The following is a 20,741-nucleotide window of genomic DNA, read 5'->3' as shown; positions in this document are numbered from 1 at the left end:
CTAAACTCAGCACTCTCTATGTTACACACTCCTAAACCCTGCATCCTCTATGTTACACATCCCTAAACCCTGCACCCTCTATGTTTTACACTCCTAAACCCTGCCCCCTTTATGTTACACACTCCTAAACCCTGCACCCTCTATGTTACACACTCCTAAACCCAGCACTCTCTATGTTACACACCTCTGACCCTTAACCCCCCTAGCAGTCTGATTCTGTCCAAATTTCCGTACAAAAAGTGATACAATTTTTTTGCATGGAAATTTATTTTCCATTGTAGGCTATAATTCGTAGGAAAAACTCACCAAAATATTCCAATTGTTAATAAATTTAAAAATAAACTTTAAAAAAAACACACACACAACACAGGACCTGCGGAGATCAGCAGGATGCCGGGGAACAGCGACGGAGCAAGGTAAGTGTGTTTTTTATTAGGTTAAAGTAACCCCGAGTGTGACTCGGGATTACCGCTTTTTACAACTAGAATCCACATCGAGTCACACTCCATATTACCGCTGGGGAGGTTAAACTATGTATAGTACAAACTGCTGACCCCTGCATACTGTAGTGAGCTGTAAATTAGTTTTACTAATTAGTCTGCTGGGTGTTTTTATTTTTTACATACATTTCAAAGCAGGGTTGAATTCAAACAAATTTTTGGCCTCCCAGGAGATTTTATGAAGTCCTCACTGCAATGTCCTTACCTCACTTATTCTCTGGTGCTTCCATTGTGAACATCTTCTTCGGTCATGTTAAAAGTCTTGGTTAGGATGACAATTTCTGATTGTGTGCACTTGAGCTGCTTTATTCTGTCATTGAATGATGCTGACATTGTATATTGAGCTGCTCAGGAAAATGTTCCTGCTTCAATTATTTACTTTTTAGTATTTGTATATGTATGTTGTGACATGGGTGTGTGGTGCAGGCATCAAGTAGACACTCACACAGGTTAAAAATGACTCTTCCTCTATCAGGAGAACCTGCTAAAGCACATGGTAACAACTATTTTCCTACTACCTGGACCTATCAGGTATTACCTGGATCACGTATTGGAATATATGCAACCTGGCCACTGGAAGAAAAAGGTTGGACAACTCGGATTTACAGCACTTACCCATTCTTGAAGAGCTATTACTTTTAATTGTTGAAGTCTTGTCGGCTAAAGGCCTGAAAATAGAAGAACAATATTCAGTTTGTACATACAAAGGACCATGCAACAGCATACATTGTGATTTTTTACTGTTTGTGTTTCCAAGTTTATGTAGCTCAGTTTATTACACAACAGTGTACAGAGCACATAGAAACATTCACATAGGTAAGGTAAACAGAGTTTAACTTGATTTCACCTACTATGTACATATTTAGTCTATGACCAGTCCATATGTTTTAGGGTGTGAAAAGAACCTGATGCACACTCAAAGGGCATGATTCATTAAAGTTCTCCATGACTGGAGAAGATTTCAGGAGAACTCCCAGTTTGCTGGATCACCAAGGTTCTCCCATGATAATCTATCTTCTCCAGTCTTAGAAAACCTTCAAAAAACAAAGAGAGAACATATAAACTCCATGCAAGAAAAGTGTGCCACCAAGAAAAGCTGATTATAGCATCCATTTATTTTTCATATTGTAATTTCTGTAGATCAAACTAAAAAGGTTCTGAGGGCTGATACAGGAAAGAAAAATATTATATTGTTGTTTATACATTTACCTGTAGTGCATCTAGTGAAATTCGTAAAAGCAAGCATGCAAAGCTACATATTAAAAGTTTAACTTAAGGCCCCTATAATAGACGTGGAAAAAAACTACATGAATGGCACTCCCAATAGTATAGGAAAGTGTACCCCGGGGTGGCAAACTGCACTGCGGGTAACACATTTGTTGCTTTTTGGAACCACAGCATATTCCTCTGATGCCTAACTTGGCCAAATGGTTCCCGGTTGGGACCACAGTTGAGCCCATAGCAGAAACCTGGGTCTTAGATGGTTGTAAATACTCCTCAACGCCTTTTAATTACCTTTTTTTACACATTTTTTAAAGAAAACTAGGGGACATCTTGAATGAGCTTGTTGCCTGAATGACTTTGGTTTTAGAGGGAGAAATCAACAAATGTTTTTCTAAATGCTGCTGGGTTTATTTTTTTAGAGAATTACCATTGTTAGCTTGGCCGTCAGGTAATTCAAAGGGTCAAATTAAAGAGAAGCACAGTATAGTTTGCTTTTTAGGACATAACTCCTTTTCCTGCTTTCATCTCTTCCAGGACCTTTTCAAAATATATTCCTGTTGCTTAGACTTTTCTCCTTCTCACAATTAATAGTCCTAATATGGGTCAGGTGGCATTTGTCCAGTTCTCATGGGTCAGGTGTTGCTTGTCATACGTTTATGGGTCAAGTGAGACTGGTCCTCCTCATCTGCTCTACTAATAAACTCAATTCATGTGAGAAAAAAATGACTAAAGAATAGAAGTAAATTGACATGGTTTAAAGGAGAAAGAGTAGGTTCTGGAGATGCATGAAGGAAAGGAGGTAAACCAGGAGCAGAATATTCAATACCCTATGGAATCATTCTTGTTGGAGGACTTATCTGCTAGTTTCTCTTTTGGAGTGATAACAATTTGCAAAAAGTCAATAGGATATACAATTCTTTCGTCAGGGAGGAAACTGGGATCTTACGTGATAGGTATACGCTTTCCTTTTAAGGCTTAGGTTTTATCTGCCTATATTTTGTATTCCCACCCCATCATTGTATTCCTTGATTCGAACCCAGAGATATCTTCTTTACAAAACGCAGGCTAATCATGGCTGGTGGAAGGGAAAATCAGAAAATATCTTAACATCCTACCTTAGTACCCCTTTTGAGCTTTTAACCCTAATGTAAAAATATTTGATGAATGCCAATCTGGAAGAGAGTGTGTTGCTGTATAAGCTTTTTGACCTCCCTAAAAACCAAGTCTAAAGACGTTTGCTGTTCCTATTTAAAACAAAGATGAGGCTTGTTGCTGAGCCAGCTTTTAGGATCATATAGATGAAGAATGATTAAACTCTTAATAAGGTTCAGGAAAGCAGGGGTTTGAAGTACAAAATAATATGTATTTGATTGTGCATTGATTCTTTTCTATGTCTTGATATCCTCTGAAGAAGCCAAATGGCGAAAAACTTCAGATCTGAGATCTTTGTTTCATAATGCTGAACACATGAATGTGACTTGAGTACTTTGTCTAATATGATAGTTGAATCTTGTATAAAATCAATGCACAATCAAATCATATCCAATATCCAAGTTCTAACATTCTTTAACTTTACCTCCCTAATAAACCGCCATATGTGATGCTGAGCCACCTTCCCAGATTGAATAAAATGAAAACCAATAAATTAAAAGGGTTTAAGCTAAAAATCAATCGATCGATCAATCACTCAAATCAATTAGGCTGAAGAGAAAAGGGTAAGATACTGCAGGTCACCTTCCAAGAAATTAGGTTCTATCTAACTTTCTAGAACTTTTAATGCACATTGGACCTGAATGATTATAGCTCTCCAAGTCTGGAGAAGATAAACTATCATGGTGAACCTAGGTTATCTGAAAGCTTGAAATGGATTTCCTAAAAATCATTTGTGATGTTTTCAATACTGGACCAAAATTGTTTGAGATTTGCTGGATAACCCACGCCTCTACCATGAGTCTATCTCATAGGTTCCAAGTGGGGACTGTACCGTCCACCGGTGGGCGCTGAAGAAATCTAAGGGGGAAGTTCTTTTGCAAGGCATATGAAGGGGGCGCTAAGGAGATCCCTCTCCCTGTGTGCTGTCCAACTCTTCCTTCTCCATTTGTTCCACAGCCCTGGATGTGGATCATTGAGCCACCTATCATTTGCATATGGGCGCCCAATAGTGTGCCATCGTCCGTGGAGGCGGGATAGACAGGTGTTGATTGAGATAAACCTTAGAATGCATACTGCTCTCCACCCACCTTGCACTTTGAAATATTTCTACTCCTCGTACACGAGAGCTGTGTTTGTGTCCATGCTGCTGTCATTATTCCCAACTCCATGGCATGGAACCCTGCTTAGCGGGAGATGCTCAGTACGGCTCACTGCCGCTTGGAGTCAAGTCTACAGATGCTGCAGGGTACCTGTTACACACTGCTTGCCACCAAACTTATCTCACTAATAATATTATTTATTTTGAATTTTGAATGGACGTTTTAAGTTTGGCTTTAGGAATTCATCTTATTTCATTACAAAATACACTAAAACTACTGAATGGTCTTAGTAGAACCCTTCAGGTGTGGTTTCTGTTTTGGCAAATACCAAACTTGTCAGAACAGAATTTCAAAAAGCATGATCTGATAAACAGAGTAACGTGTAATGTAATTAATCTAGAATGTTAACAACATCAACCTAATACGTTAACATTTTTTGTCTAATAGACTTACTTTTTACGCCGTCTGTGTATAACAAAAAGATACACTAATGCCGCAACAAGAACCAGCAGTAATATCACACTTCCAGTCACAATTCCAATAATTGTTGAAGGGTTGGTTCTACTTTCAAGATCGGCTGGAGGTTCTAATAAAAGATCATTTTTATGGTTAGAAACACATTCATTTTTGTGTTAAGCATTTTTTTTTTTAAATGCAGATATTATTTGCTATGAACAACAAATTATAGCACCGACTTTAAGACTCATTTTAGACATGTCCTGGCTCATTATCGTGTTTTTTCAAAGGTCATAACGGCTGACTTTCCAGATATAAAAAAAAAACCTTGTTTGCCGTTTTAAAGGGTCACTCCAATCAATTTCAGTGTTCTAAAAATGCTGGTGGGATGACCTGCCTACTAGCTTCACACGAATCCCTCATTCTTTTGCCCTTGAAACTAGGTTTCTATCTCTTCTCACCTACCAAGACCTCTACTAGTAGAAGTGATTTTTAATATTGGAGGACAGTGAGAGTATATGGCTTGAAGGACAGAAAACAGGAATAAGATAAGGAAGTCTTCCCATTTAACACCCAGAAATTCATGGTCAGCGGGTGATTTTATACATTAGCACACTATCAAAACCAAAATATCCGTTTTAGGTGCACGGACTCTTTAAAGGCAAACTTGGATGAGTAACAAAGAACTGGCTAAAGGTCATTGTCCTATCTGACCTTCCTGTCTGGGGAGTTTCTGTGAAGCTAAAAAAAATCTGTTGTAGTTGAACAACAGTTGAACAATTTCAAATATAAAATACGATATGTTGAAAAGTAGATGTGACTACACATAGAGTCCAAAATATATTTTCATATGCATTAGCCTGAAGACAACTTAACACAGGGACCAATCAGTGTGTAGAGATGAGCAGAACTGTAGAATACCACTTTGGTTTAATTTCTGTGCAAATTACATATTTAGGCAAAAATTCCAGTAGGATACACGGAGGTTAATGGGCAGAGCGGTAATGTTATTTTTATAGCTAATAGGCAAACTGCTGTCAAGAAAACCATTGGGAGCAAGTACTGCTGTAGTAGAAAAAATGTGAAATCCCCAAAATTGAAAAATTACATTAAAAAGGCATAAGGTTTGGGTTTAGTCTCACGGTAGGTGAGACACTGATCATAATTGTATTCACCCCTGACAACCTTAAGCCAATGGGAACCAGACTGTTAACAAAGCATCAAATCTGGATGGCTAGGAAAATGGTGACATAGGAAACATGCCCGCCTCCTCATTTCCTGTACCAGACCAAGCCCCATAGCTTGCCATAAATATTGGGTATGCCCCTAAAAAAGGATTTGTTAGGGGGCTTCTACACGTTAAGCGTTTTTTAAGGGGGTGATCATGATTTCAATTCTCCCAGGGTAAAAAACACAAAAATGCATTAGTACCAATATCCACAATAAATTAAAAACTAAATTACATCCACACCATAAAAATTAATCTTGCAATAAAAATAAATACACAAATACATTTAAACTCTCTTTAAAAATGACAAGTCAAAACAGACCAAAACTAAAAACCAAAACCAAAGTCACCAGGAGTTACGTTGTCTCACACAGAGCCAAGCTCCACACTGGCACATGCGCCGTATAGTGTTAAAAAAAGCCAACAGGAGCCATGGTTTTTCATTTTATGACATTGCTCGTGTCTCTTTTGTTAAAAAAAAATAATCCCTGGCTCCTGGTGGACTTTTGCTTCTATACTGTGCATGTGCCATGTATTGTAGAGTTTGGCTTTGTGTTCAGCATTTCTGCACAGAGCCACCAGCCAGAGACAATGTAACTCCTGCCTATCCACAGGACATGTCATTAGTAGCCATCTGATGCCGAAGAGAATTGCCAGTTTCCTGCCAGATGTGAAGATAAAGGCTGCTTCTGGTGTAGTAATTACAGGTACTAGACCTGTCATTGCTGCGGGTTAGCTGCACATAGGTAAGTCTGTGCCATAATTAATAAATATACAGTGCACACCCGCTGATTATGGCAGCTCAACACCCACCAAGTTTAGTTGTGTTTTAGGTTGTATCTTTAGAAGAAGATGTAAATCTTTTGTCAATCTTAACGATTCCGCAATGTTTACATGTTACAGACCCAATACTAAAAAAACAGACATCATAAAAAATATGGAAGTAGAAGTGTGCACAGAGAAAGAAACATATGGTGGAAAGAAAAGCCTAGCCACAGAAATAGAAAAAGCCATAGAACCATAGAAACTTTAAAGTTTTTACTCTCTATTAGTCCCCCTTATCCTTCTATCAGAATCTGCTTTTGATATTTTATGTCGTTTTAATCTCATCGTCTTAAAACAGAGCACAACAAACAGTAAAGCAAAATTTCGTTCAGTTTGGAGTTCAGTATATGAGTTACAAATACAATCAGCCTTAAATATTTGAATTCCCCTGTGATTTATAATAACCTTCTAATATGCAGAAGGGATGTTTTTCCATAAATAATTGACTCTTTTAGTAAATTAATATATGTGTTAATAAGTTAAGTGTGTTATTTCCCATTTCCTGTCATTGTTCATTTTCCTGCTCAAAGTTTGTTATACTGCAAATGTGTTGCTTGGCATGAGTGGGGAAGTTACCAGGATTCCATGTTGTACTATTTCCTGAGTGCTGATAAGTATTTGGCAAGGGAAATGACAGTTGTAAATACAGATAATTTCTTGTATAGGTTGGAGAACAATTGTCAAAGGTTTCAGAATGTGTATATGGTGCCGGTGTTGTTATGACAGATTTTACTGTGTTCTCTTCTATCTGTTGAGTTACATTAATTGCAACCTAATTAGCCTGGGCAGATATTACTGAATACTAAATCTATGAATTGCTATAGAAGCTGATCTATCTAGAAAAGATTTGGATGTTTCCTAGTTATTACAAAGATTACCTTGCTCAGTAAAGAGAATATTGACCGGTCTTCTGAGGTTAGGCACTACTGCGTGATCACCGTCCTGCCCCCAACTTGGGATTGGATAATGAAGGAGAAGCAGCAGACTAATGCCTCATCATTCTGCCTACACTAGCATGTCTACAAACCTACATGTGGCATATCTTTACTGGACCTAATGTTGCCCCTTCCTTTCCTATCTTGAGCACTGGTCAGGATTGGATTAGAAGAGGGTAATATGAAGTCAAGTTAAAGCATAACAGTATCTGCACAAAATTTATTTTGTAGAAAGTAAAGTTTTTTGCAAAATCTCTAAATTTTTATCACATGATATACAGACCACAGAAAAAAAGCTATCTGTGGCTAGACCTATCACAAGTTCTTGTGGACTGTACACCCCATGATTGCAAAACTTTCATTTCAAATGGGGAAAACTAGCAAGAATAATTCCATCATATGTATAAACAACCACATGGTAAAAACTAAAATTTTAATATGCTTTCTGGAAGAATTTTGAATATAAATAAATGAGGTTACAAAACCAACAAGCTATTGTTTAGTTACACTGATTACATTATCATGTAGGATCCAGAGCTCAACCAATAAAATTGCTGTAATGCCCACAAGTGTGAGGAGTGATATATAGGAATGGGTCCTTGTGGACCATCACTGACCCATTGATGATCCCACATGAATTATGCAAACTCAAAGTCTAAGAACTTAGGTTGCCAAGAATTTAGAATAGGTTGAAGGTGATTTTTTATATACTTAGGAGCATTCAAATAAATTAACCCATTAGATGAAGCTTGAACTTTGACCTGCTGCATCAAGGTGAGCCCATTGCCGTAATAATGACCATAATCATTGGAGTAGCATTTTTTAACCTTTTTTATACAGCAGAACCCTTGAAATTCTTTTCAGGTTGTAGGAAACTGCTGCTATAATTACTATATTCAAAGCCTACAGTATATTAACATCATGGTAAGTGGAAAGAATCCATATAACATCGCTGAAAAGTGGTAAAAATGTCACAGATAACCAAAAAGATCATTGGTGTCACTTAGCCTGACCTGAAAGGCACAATATGCTCATTGATCCCTGGAGGAACCCTAGTTAAGAAACTGACCTATAGCATAAATATTGCCTCAATGACATCTAATACCAACAGTGTATATATATATATATATATATATATATATATATATATATATATTTTTTTTTTTTTTTTGGCTAGTATAAGGAATAGTTTCAAACCTTGTCATATTTTCATGGCGGCCTATACCCCCATCCCGTAAATTGCTCCACATGTACTGGTGACTACTACCATAGACTGCCACAGGGATAATAAATTATGGGCTATCCAAAATTTCATAGCTGTCACCAGAAATAGAAATCGGGCTAAGTTTTCCAATAGTAACATTAGTTGCATTGACAACATTCTTAAATAATAATTCCCTTCATGATTCCCTCTTAGTTCCTGTTGTATCCCCAGGACAGGATGTAACGAAGACGGCAAAAAATAGTAAAATATATGTAAAGCCAAAGTATTTTTATTTGATAGACAAAAGGGAAAGGCCACCCTTTTTTTTTTGCTGACACACAAGAAGTGAGAGTTTATCAAATTAGGAGAGATCCCCACTTATTCATCACTGCAGTAAACTTCAGTGTTTGATTTACTTGATTTTACTTCTCTAGTGATAACTCAAAATTTGGATTTTCCCTTACTTTTGGCCCCAACGCCATGCTGTAAATCTACCATGTAGGAAAACATCAGTGGGTAGCTTTCAGTAAGAGGTTCTAACCCTCCACACTCAATTACATAAAAATGTTGGCTATAGATGAGCTCCAATATTTCTTTGCAGTAAACACCGCCTTTGAACATGTTTTGTTTGATTGTCTTAGTACAACCATTTTCTATCCTTAGACAACTTTAACAAACTTCTTCTTGCACATAATCACAACAATGTTGCCCAATACCATAGTCATTTGGAGGACATGGTAATGCACTTACCGAAAGTTGAATTCACATATATAAATTCAGTAGCAGTAAACTGGGTTACTGAGTTTTTGGCCACACATGTGTAAATCCCTTCATTCCCAGCCTTCTTTCGATCTACTTGGATTAAATTCTGCTTGATATTGAAATCTGTCCCATTTAGTGTCCAATGGAATGAAGCTTCTGGGACAGAATCAGCAGAACATTCTAATGAAATTAAAGAATCTGTAAGTGACAGTGCTTTTATTTTCACATTTTCTGGGCCATCTGAAATAACAAAACATTCTGATGTCAGAATATCAGGACTGAAGAAGGAAAAATGTTGACGAAAAACACTAGCAAACACTATCTCTAGACCAATTTTTCGACTTAAAGAAACACTTTAAACACTTTCTAATTTTAATGAAGCAATAGAAATAAATTTGGAATACCTTATCGTTAAACTTAGTTGGTGATGCATATGGTTGAAAAACAATTACCTGGAATACCATAGGCAATGTTAGCTTACATAGCTCCCTATTAACAGATGTACTTAAAAGAGGATCTGAAGCTGAAGATTTAGGTCTGCTGATGCCTTATGGAGCTGCAATTATAAAAAATGCATACTTTCTTTTCGGGCAAGGATAACCAAAGTCCCTTTGGCACAATTTCCCTTATGCTCCCGAAATGGGTTTTCTTGGTGCAGCACAGGCTTTAATCAGCTGCTTATATAGCTAGCTGGACCCTGTGCCTAACATAAATTATCTTCAACTAATAAATGGAAGAGTTGACATTTGTTAAAATAAATTGCTGTAGCAAAATGTGCAGGGCAAAGGCTGCCTGTGGTAGTTTAATTCCTAACATTTTATTTCTTACAAATAATTCCAAACTCCCTAACTAATTCATAACTCTTATTCATTCTGGAGGTAAGCTCTTGCCCTAAGGTAGGCTAAGTTCAAATGGGCTGTAGAAAAAGTCATACCCAGGTGGCTACCAGTGGTTGGCCCTTGCCTGCCACTTGGCCACTCAAACTACTGCACTGGTTTCTAGTAAACCAGCATTTCCACATTTGACAGCTGTAGAAGGTAGTTCTAAACTGTTCACTACTACCCTAATTATTTCCTGTAGGCATACACGGGGGCATATTACCGAATGTAAGGAAGTGCTAACTACATGGCAACCTCACAGCCCATCTAAGTTTTGCCTAAGGTAGCCAACAATGTTTAGAAGTGACACACTCCATATGTTACTTTGTAAATATTTTGCATTTATTTATTCGGTGTAGACTAATATAAAGTAGAGAAATATAGACTTACACGCTACTGTTATTTTGATGAGATCACTGTTCTTCTTATCAACAGGGTTAATAGCCGTACAACTATAATCTCCTGAGTCCGAACGGTTAATCCTGGAAAAGGTGACAGTCTTATTATCTGGAGACCGGGTGGCACCAATGGGTACCCTGCTCCATTCTATCCTCTCCGCATTAGTAGAGGTACAGGTGAGGGTTACTGTATCATTTTCCTTAGGAAGTGAGGTAGAAGCTGTGATGTTAGGTTTAACAACCAGTTCTGTAGATGTAGAAAGATAGAGTCAATAAACAGAGAACCCAAAACTCACACCGGTTAGAATTTAAATAAACAGATTTTCAGAAACCAAAATCACAAATTATATGTTTCCTCCGTGCACTGCTTGGAATAACCATTAATTCACATCTATGCGTAAACAATTGTTCAATGTTCAGCTCAGCATGTCTATTGAAATCCACAAATTCTTCCCATAAAGGAAAAGGTCCACCCATGAGGTTCTCTTTTTGCCACAGTTGTAACAGGCAGCTGGTATACTCCCATTAGTTTGTTCAAAAGGGATAGTGAGGCCACATCCAAGTATACTCAGGGTTCTCCCAGGCACTTTTAGCTGGGCGCACCACCTGGCACTTTTCAGCACCCATCCGGCTGTTTTTGGGTGGTTACCAAAGAGTTTGTTCACAATACAGGGGCTGGCACCCACCTAAAATTTCTTCCCACCCGGCTTAAACAAATTTCTGGATTGAGCACTGATACTGTATATCTTTGATGAAGGCTTCCTAGATATACGATTATTAAATGTATTTGTGGGCCTAAAAAAAAACAACTCCAAAACTCTTTCAACAGCATTCATAAAGTAATTATTCAAAGCAATCTGGAACATTGGTTCACAGAGGAAAGAACTGATACTTTTCCAGTGGCATTCACAAAGTGGGTTTAGCCCACTTAATTAGGGTTGAAATCTAAACATTGATACATTTTTCAGAATCCACACTAATTTACAAATCAGACCCACCACCTTTTTTATGTCTTTTAACAATAGCACCTTTTACATTTGTAGTATGTGATGCTGACTGAATATGACCTATTTGGTCTAAATTGGTGGTTGGTGGTCAGTTAACTTTATTATTACATGATTATTTTATTAAGCAAAAATAGTGAATTGGAAGTTGTCTCTAAGCCATCAACATATTTGGAGAAATTTCAAATCTAAAACTTCTCTTGGTTTCAGTCTGAAGAAGAATGCCCCCTCATCTAGTCCCATAATTAGCTATTCTTTGTCTTAGAATTGAGATGGTCAGCATAGTAATAGTAATTATAAAGGAACTCAAATGCAGCCACACACATGCTCAGAGGGCCACACAATAGCTTAGTATTCAAAAATTGACGTTGCATTATTATGAAGTACATGCTCTACACTATGTTATTGCAATGTACATTGTTGCTTTGCTGTTCTACTAACATACAATTCTGGGCAAAGCACCTAAACTGCAGCCTACCACAGTGCACATGCGATGTGTTAAAATAAAAAAGTAATGTGTATTTTTATATTAAAAAATATATAGGGGTTAAAAATAAATGGGCTGTTTTAGCCAAGGCACATCAAACCTCTGTCATGCACAGAAGAAAACAGGGAAACACGTTCGTATCTAGGAGTCGTCCATATGTCAGATGTCCTTAACACAGGGGCTACCTGTACCATGTATAGTTTCAAGGTATTCCCAAAACATGTTATTCTTCTGTTCTACTGAGAATTAATAATATTTTTTTGAAAAATTGTAGGACATGGTACACATCCTAAATGGCAATGGCGTTTGACATATACTCAGTGCCGATGCTTGGCTTCCAATGCTTTCTTTTAACAGTAGTTTGCCTGTTAGCCTTAAAAAAAAGTTTTCCACTTTGCTCATCAACGCCAATGTATTCCGCAGAGATTTTTGTATTTTGGTGGAAATATGTTGCTTTCAAATAAAATTTCAACACAGCAAAATTTAGCAGTTTTGCTCATTCCAAGTCCCACTAGTTAATTGGGAAATGCAATTCTGGTACCATATCCCTGATTAAATCACCAAATCCTTAGTTCAATACTCTAAATGTGATTTTATTGGGACCTAAATACATTTGAGTTGATATTTATGAAAGTTCACCATTTATTTAATTTATAAACAATAAATATTGAACAAAGCACATTATACTATTCCCCAATTCTTACACATCATGCTGTCTCTCCATTAACATCAATTATCTGTTTTCTTGACCTTAACAGGTTTTGCCAACCAGCTTTATCAGAAGAACTTTTTATCATGGTTACATGTTGATTCCAAAAAAAAATATCAACAAGACCAACAGATGGAAGAAAAAGATCCTCATCAATTTAATGTGTAGAACATCTTACATCAATAAACATTCTATACACAATTTGTTTAAATGTCCCAGCAAAGAGAAGACACCACAAAATCTGGTGTTACATAATTAAATAATATTGGTATTTATTAACAAGAAATTCCACTGACATTACATTTGATAGGAAAAAGATAGACAACTAACATTTGATAGAACAAAAAGTATTGCACAGACCTATGTACCATTGCCAAGTCCTACCTCCATCCAGCATGACTTTTTAGAGAATGGAGCAAACAACTGCCTAGGGTATACATTTAACTCAAGGAGTTCACCCAACAATTGGCCCGTATAACCATTATAACACAAAGATTTATAGCTGCAATGATAATTCCACAGACAAATGCAGCTATTAGCATCTCTTACATTTGGCTCCTAATATTGTCAACCACAGAAGCAAATCTTCAAGGTATACGATCCCTGATTGTCTGGAAAATAATATGTATTTAGGTACGTTGTACAAAGAATTGCACATGTTCAGATTCCACTTTCAATAAAAAAAAGTAAGAAAACTGTAATGGGGCTGATTTACTAAATGAATGTTGTCTATTCACACAGCATAGCCAATTTTCACCTAGCAAGGGATATTTCACCTATCTCAGTACATTAAAAGGTTTGCTCACTTTAACTCTCCATCAATGTTTTTTATTTCATTGCACGTGCTTGGGTCTCTTCATTGAGTAGTGAATTACTACGACTTTTATTAAAATAGGTGATTTTTTTCCTGTCCAGGTGATAAATCATCTAATCCCTTTTAGTAAATCATCTCCAATGCAACCAACACCAATGTTATGGGCTATGATATAAAGGCAAATCCATAGCAATCCACAGAACAGATCTAAAAAGTCCACAAAAAATAAATCAGGGTAGGTATGGCATTTTATCTTTATATTAGCAAGTAGCATACCTCCGGTTCTGGATTTGGACAGGCTGTCCCTCCTTCTTCCACATTTGTCCCACCATTTAGGTGGATATTTACAATGTATATGAGAAAAGCTTTTACAAAATTGTACAAAATCTTCCATCAAGCCTCTAAATGATTCAATTTAGTATTTTGAGAAGCAAATATAAAATAAGAAGTAGCTGCAAATTTAAACCCAATTGTCCACAGATAGATAGACTCAGAATCAGGATAGAAATGTATAGGTTTGCCGATCAGGGAGCAGTGCAGCTTAACAAACCCCATTTGCTAAATATTTATCTGTATGTATGCTATGTGCACATCTACATGAACTTCAGAATACATTTTAGCTGTTTGGACTGGTTTGCAGGCTGATGAAATCAACAGCACACATTTCTACTGCTTAGCAGATAGGGCCCACTGAATCAGATGAAGTCAAAGGTGCAAATGCTTACATTGTGTCTACTCTGGTACCTTCCTTACCTGGTTTCTTAAAGTTTGCCTTCCCTGAGATCCCTGCCCCCCCTCAACATTCTAATGACATTTTTTTTTTTTAATTTTTGTTTTTTCTATTGCACACTATATTTTAGACTTAATGCTGTCATCACTGTGTCTCTGTGTCTCAATGAAGGCAGATTGTGGCTGGTAGGGGGGGACAACAGAGTGCAGAACAAAGCTCCATGCTTTAATATTACTATCAAGTGCCCTCCGCCCTGGTGCAAACACTAAACAGTTTTTTTGGAGGTGGTATGCAAATATCAAAATGCCTTGATGGTCTGATTTCAATCTGGAGATGCAGTTATATAAAAGCCCAGTACATACATGAAATAATATTGCAAGTGGTTTTATTACGAAAGTGTGAATCTCACAGCATGTCTGAACCATAAACACATACTAAAAAAGGCAGTTATAAAAAATGGGGACAGGAGGAAAGCACAATACTAAAGCATTGGAAGGACACCCTTTTTAAATATGTATCATTAAAAATGTAAATATAGTGTACAATGTGCTATGATACCCATTTACATTTCAAAATTCTACAAAACGTAGTGAATTTGGAGTATTTGCTGGCGTAATGAATTTGGAGTAATTGCTGGCAGAGCAGATTGTTCATATCATGGGCATCACTAAACTTCACCAAATCTTTATTTTATGTATGTGAGTGGCCTGGTATTATTATTTTTATTTTATTAAGTAATCATCATCATTTTCTGTAAAAAATTGACATTCCAAATGAGTAAATCCCCAGGACCAGCAATAGGGAGGTTTATATGTTAAGGAATAATATTCGCTGACAGTTTATGCTTGCCTTTAGTAAATGAAGTCTAATGCTAATTAGAATAAATTCCTGATTTGTCTGCATTAGTGTGGTTTATAGAGTGGAAGATACATGAATTCATGGAAAACATATCTGACAATTTGTGATGGAATACTTACCATAGATTTTCAGGTCTACAGGGATATCACTTGATTTATCTGCTTGTATCTTCACTATATAATTTCCCTCATCTGATCTGATAAGGTTGGAGATTCGTAGCGATCCATTGGGGAAAGCTTCCAGTCTGTCGTGGTACAGAGGTCCTGTAGTAAGTGGGGGATTCTGGCCAGGGAAATATGCAAGGAATTGATTATTACTGTTTGTTGATCCTTTAAACCAAGAGAATGTCTGAATCCTCCCAGTAATCCCAATAACACTCAGAGTGACAGATCCCCCGATAATTGGATTCTGAGGGATCGGCTGAATACTCATCGTTCCACTGGCCACATCCATCCACATGCTGAGGAGAACTGCAAGAGAAAGTAAAAATAAACAAGATAAATAATCATATTTACATTTAGAAAGATTTACAATAAAATCACAAATAACATTAATAACTACAGTCCCTGTTAAACAACAGGAAGGCAAATCTCTCCAAAATGACAAAATCTACTGTTATATTTCACACATTTTATTCAATTAGAAAAATATATGCATGACAAGTAAAATGTTATTCACATATTGAACCGTATTTGAATAATGTGTAAATGTTGAAACAATCTTAGGTAATGCATATAAATAAATCCTCATATGTTACCTGAGTTGGGATTATTCAGTACTTTTAGGGGCATTGTTTTACACTAAAAAATTTATCTTTCATCAAAGGCTCTATATAACAGGAAATCTGACATTCCCACAAAAAACGTGAATCTTCAGGTCCATGTTTTTCAATGGCAATAAAGGCTTCTCACAAGGGAATTTTTAAGGTAATGCCAGATTCCCTGTTTTATAAACAGAGCCTCACGTTGCAATGGTACAATATTACCTGTATGTTAAAACACTGTGATAAGATAGATTCACATTTGTTGAATGTCTCTCTTTGCCTCTTTGAAAATGCACAAATTATAAGTAAACATTGATTTACATATTTTCTGATTTTAACGTGAAAAATGTATATACATTTAATATTCAGTGAATCTTGGGTGAATATATTGATAAATGGACTCCTATTGTCTTTAAAATGTTCATTGGGCATGACTAACCTATAGAGGTCTAAGGAAAACACTGTATCCACCGCAATGCAGATGTCTGATGTCAGTTTCATTTGTAGGAAAAAAGGAGGCAGTTTAGGATGAAACAATAAGTCACCAGGTCTCTGATCATTGGCTTCTACTGCATTGTGTGTCTGTTCCTCATTCTAGCCTATACCAGGTGGATAAGGCAACTTTCATTATTCATGTGTATGAGTAATCCACTACTAGCCATACATTACAATCTGATTGTACAATTTCCTTATAATCTGCAACCAACCAATAAGAAGCAGTTTCGCTGAATATAAGCAATGTGGATTTTTAATTATCTAACACTAAAGAGAAATTGGTGAATGCAAATATAACTGAGCAAAAATTGGTAATTCTAATATGTATGGCGCTAAACAAAGTCTACATGGATTGTTTTCAAAGTTCAAAATTCCTATTCATTACAATGGATTAGTTTATACCAAATCATTTTGGGGTACGTTTTCGAGTGTTTAAGAAAATACACCTTCCAAAAAAACAGTTATGGCTCATTTAAAGGCATATATAAACATTAAAGTACAAAAACTTTACAATGTCACCCCGGTGATGTGTTCATGGACCAGCGCGTTATATTGATTAAAATATTCATGAAGATGGCTTACACACAATGGACCTGATTTATCAAAGCTCTTCTCTTCTCAAAAAGATACACTTTCATCAGTGAATCTGGGTGATCCAGCAAACCTGGAATGGATTTCTTCAAAGTCATTTGGTATTTGCTACCATTCTAGTTTTGCTGGATCTTCCAACTTCATTGGTGAAAGTGAGTACTCTCCAGCCTTGGTGGGCTCTAATAAATCAGGCCCAATGACTTACCAGGCAGATTCACTATACTGTAAATAAACAAGAACATCAAACAATATGGCTGAAGAGTCAGATAGAAGCACCCACAATGTACAGATTTGGGTACTTATGGAAAATGGCAAAAACCAAAGTGACTCACGCAGTAATAGGTTTCGCAGAACCTCTACTTCTTCAGACTAGATTCAGCTAGAGATTACACACTATATGAAAGTGCTATAAATAAAGCAATATAAAACAAGTGACTCCCTAGTTCATGTTCCATCATAAGGCTCTGCTATCTTCCTTCTCCCCTTCCTCCCAGAGATGATCCTTGGCCATCTTGATGGAGATGCTTGGGTCATATATTTGCTTTGCAGGTGCGTGGGAGTTCATTCCTTCCCAAAGGAACCCGGGATTTCCCATTTTCCTTGGAAACCAAAACTGATGCTACGCATTAACAGCTCAGCTTTGCCCACAGAAACCACCAGTTCCATCCCATTCAATATGTGATATAATGTTGTGATTTACCGTGCTTGGTAAACGTCACAGTGTCATTCACAAAACACGTTACTACTGTCAGAATATTGTGGAATCATTTTTTCATACAAATATTTTCTGCTATTTGGACAATAGGCTCTATCAACCACAAATACATAATGGATTTGTTTTTTGTTTGTTGATTAAAACTAATAATAATGTTTCTTTGTTTATGGTTTTAACATTGCATTTTTTAATACAGTTTTTTTTTGTTTTTAACTATCATTTTATCACTTTGATAGAAATGGTTCATTGTTCTTAAACTTCCTTTATCTAATAGTGTTTTTTTTATTTTAATGTACAGACTGATGGAGGTTACAAAGCTGAAGGTTAGATAAGAGAAGTCAAAAGGTCATAATAATTATAATTCTTCTGTTGTAGGATCTTCAAATACAATTTTACATTGACCGCTAAAATTTAAATTTACATTGTACCTTGACAACACTAAGCAAAATAACAGGATCACTTTATAGAAGGCACCATTTGTAGGGTATTCCCACCTTCTATATTAGCTCAGTATAATCTTTAACCACTACAAAATCCCAGAGCAATCCCAGTTTGAACTTCCTGGAAGTTCAGAAAACATGTTTGTTCCCTTGCATATGCCCAATCATACATACAGTAATGGAGGTAGAGCATATCCCAGCATTTCCCGGTAACTGGAAGTATTTATTGGGGATGCAATGGCAGGCTGGGAAAAGGAAATTGATATTTTTCATGACACATTTATAATTTGATTTTTTTTTGTTTTTGATTGGGTAAAGGAAATTTTTTTTTACCTATTACACAGCTGTGAAAAATTTCCCTCACTCCCAGTCCATGTGATATGCAGAAAGGAAATGCTGGACTGAGAAATCAACAAGACTTAAAAGAACAGACTTTGTTAAAAAACATAACCCTTCCCCATGTGTTTATTGTCCGTGGCCCCATTGGAGAGTTCTCTAATAACTTTATAACAAGCGAGGGAAAGTCTGCCAAACAAGGGCACTTTTATCTTCCATCTGAAACAAAACCAAACATTTTGTTGGAGTTGAAATAGATAAAACTTTACTGGGAACTTTTATAATAGGGACTAAACAATTAAAACCAACTAAAATAACTTGTCAAATGCCAAAACCCAAGTTTTTTTGGGTATTGAATAATGTTCAGATTCAGGCTGAATTCTTTATATTTGGCTGAAATAGAACAGAACAAACATGCTGTTTAAGCCAAATTTTCAATGTGCACAGCGGTAGCCACCGCTGGTCCAATATACACAATAGGCATCCACAAGACAGGGTTTACGGGAATGCTTTCTAGGCTTACAGCCCAATACTTGCAAGCCTGTTGTCAAAGTAAAGAGCAGTGAACACTCCCATTGGCTGATGGTTGTTGAAGGTGCTCAGAGTTATTATTTTTAAACAGGAGTTATATAGTGGCAACATATTACGCAGCACTGTACCTTAAATAGGGGTTGCAAATGGCAGACAGATACAGACAGTGACTCTGGAGGAGGATAGGACACTGTACAGAGAAGCTTACAATCTAGAACCACAGCTCACTGCGTACACCTAAGGAGCTCACAACCTATGTTGGATTTAGCTTTGAGTATTCAAAGTCTCTGCTCCAAGTTTAAACCAAACAGAGGCACATTTGAATCTCTTTTACCCATAGTTTTCATACTACATGCAGTTACTATAGTTCCTCTTTTATTTCCAACTAATAAAATATGTGTGCTGTGAATCTGATCTTTTACTATACCAGCATTGTGGTTTTTTATCCTTGTACTTGGCACCTTTGCTCAGATTAAACCATTTAGCAAATTTATTATAAAAACACTTTCACTAGTTATGTAAAAAAAAGATAATTAAATTTCCTTTTCAATTCCTGCTCTTACCTGATACTATAACACAAAGGCTGAGCTGGTTCTGCTTGGAGATCATTTTCTTCAGTTTACAAACTCAGATGTAAAAGTAAAACTTTTCTTTCACTTTAATTCTGGCACCTCCACAACTTCAGGGATCCCCAGTGTTTGCATACATTTCCTAAATGTCCAGGTCCAGAATGTATTAGATTGGTGAATCTTTTTACAGTTTCCTCCCTTGTTCTCTCCTGTTGGTTTCTGTGTCTATGTGACTCTGTGCTCTGGGCAGACCAATATCTGGGAGGTGCAATAGGGGAAGTCCTGCAATACTTCATAGTCAGCTGTTACTTTGCACAAGGCTTCTTTCTATTTAAAGCAATTCCACTGTCAAAATCTTTACATTGTTTGCATTTACAGTTGTTCTCTTGTAGAGGTTTGTGTTAACATATTCAATGCTTACATCAATCCTATATGTTTGCTTATACAGATTGTAAAAAAAAACACTTTTCTATATACCAGGGGTATCCTGCTAAGTGTTATATTGCAGGGGGTTTAAAAATCAGACTATGCCATTTAACACTGTATTGGTATTCAAGTGACAATTTCCACCCAACCTGTGGCCAAGTGGCTGCCAAACGAATTAGCTGTGTAGTGGTCAAATTTGCCTCTATCAGTAAACTCATCCAACCGAACAGAGGCATATTCAACCAATCCAAATAGAGTTAGAATACTAATTTACCTGAAGAACTTTTTTATTTGACTTTTTTATATTATAAGGAATGAAGCAGAAACCTTAAAATTCTGCACCAGACTGTAAGCTCTTTAGGGCAGGGTCCGCTTCTCCTGTGTCACTGTATTAATCTGTCATTTGCAACCCCTAGTTAATATCAACTATTACAAGGAAGGAAAGCCCTGGCACTTGTATTACAGTAATTAAATACCCTTTAACCTTGTGACATTAGGCTACATATATACCTACTAGTACTGAACATATATTTATATATATTTCTCTACTTAGATTGGCATACCTCCCTCCCTTACTTATCATGTTATCTACAGCACTTGGGTAAATGATT

General features: G+C 36.6%; 1 protein-coding gene across 1 annotated transcript in view; it reads right to left on the bottom strand.

Annotated features, from left to right (window-relative positions):
* The window catches only part of LOC140341386 (cell adhesion molecule CEACAM16-like), a 40,457-nt gene extending 20,519 nt beyond the window's left edge, over nucleotides 1–19,938 (bottom strand). The window contains exons 1-6 of the mRNA XM_072427102.1: nucleotides 19,699–19,938; nucleotides 15,384–15,734; nucleotides 10,655–10,909; nucleotides 9,375–9,626; nucleotides 4,430–4,562; nucleotides 1,116–1,168 (exon numbers count right to left, since the gene is read on the bottom strand). Of these exons, the coding sequence (XP_072283203.1) occupies nucleotides 1,116–1,168; nucleotides 4,430–4,562; nucleotides 9,375–9,626; nucleotides 10,655–10,909; nucleotides 15,384–15,734; nucleotides 19,699–19,744 (1,090 nt within the window). The 5' untranslated portion in view covers nucleotides 19,745–19,938. The remainder of the gene's footprint in view (nucleotides 1–1,115; nucleotides 1,169–4,429; nucleotides 4,563–9,374; nucleotides 9,627–10,654; nucleotides 10,910–15,383; nucleotides 15,735–19,698) is intronic.
* Between the last annotated feature and the right edge of the window lie 803 nt (nucleotides 19,939–20,741).

The sequence above is a fragment of the Pyxicephalus adspersus genome, chromosome 11 (assembly GCF_032062135.1).
Source record: "Pyxicephalus adspersus chromosome 11, UCB_Pads_2.0, whole genome shotgun sequence".
NCBI classification, from domain to species: domain Eukaryota; kingdom Metazoa; phylum Chordata; class Amphibia; order Anura; family Pyxicephalidae; genus Pyxicephalus; species Pyxicephalus adspersus.
This window is presented reverse-complemented; position numbering and strand designations above follow the sequence as displayed.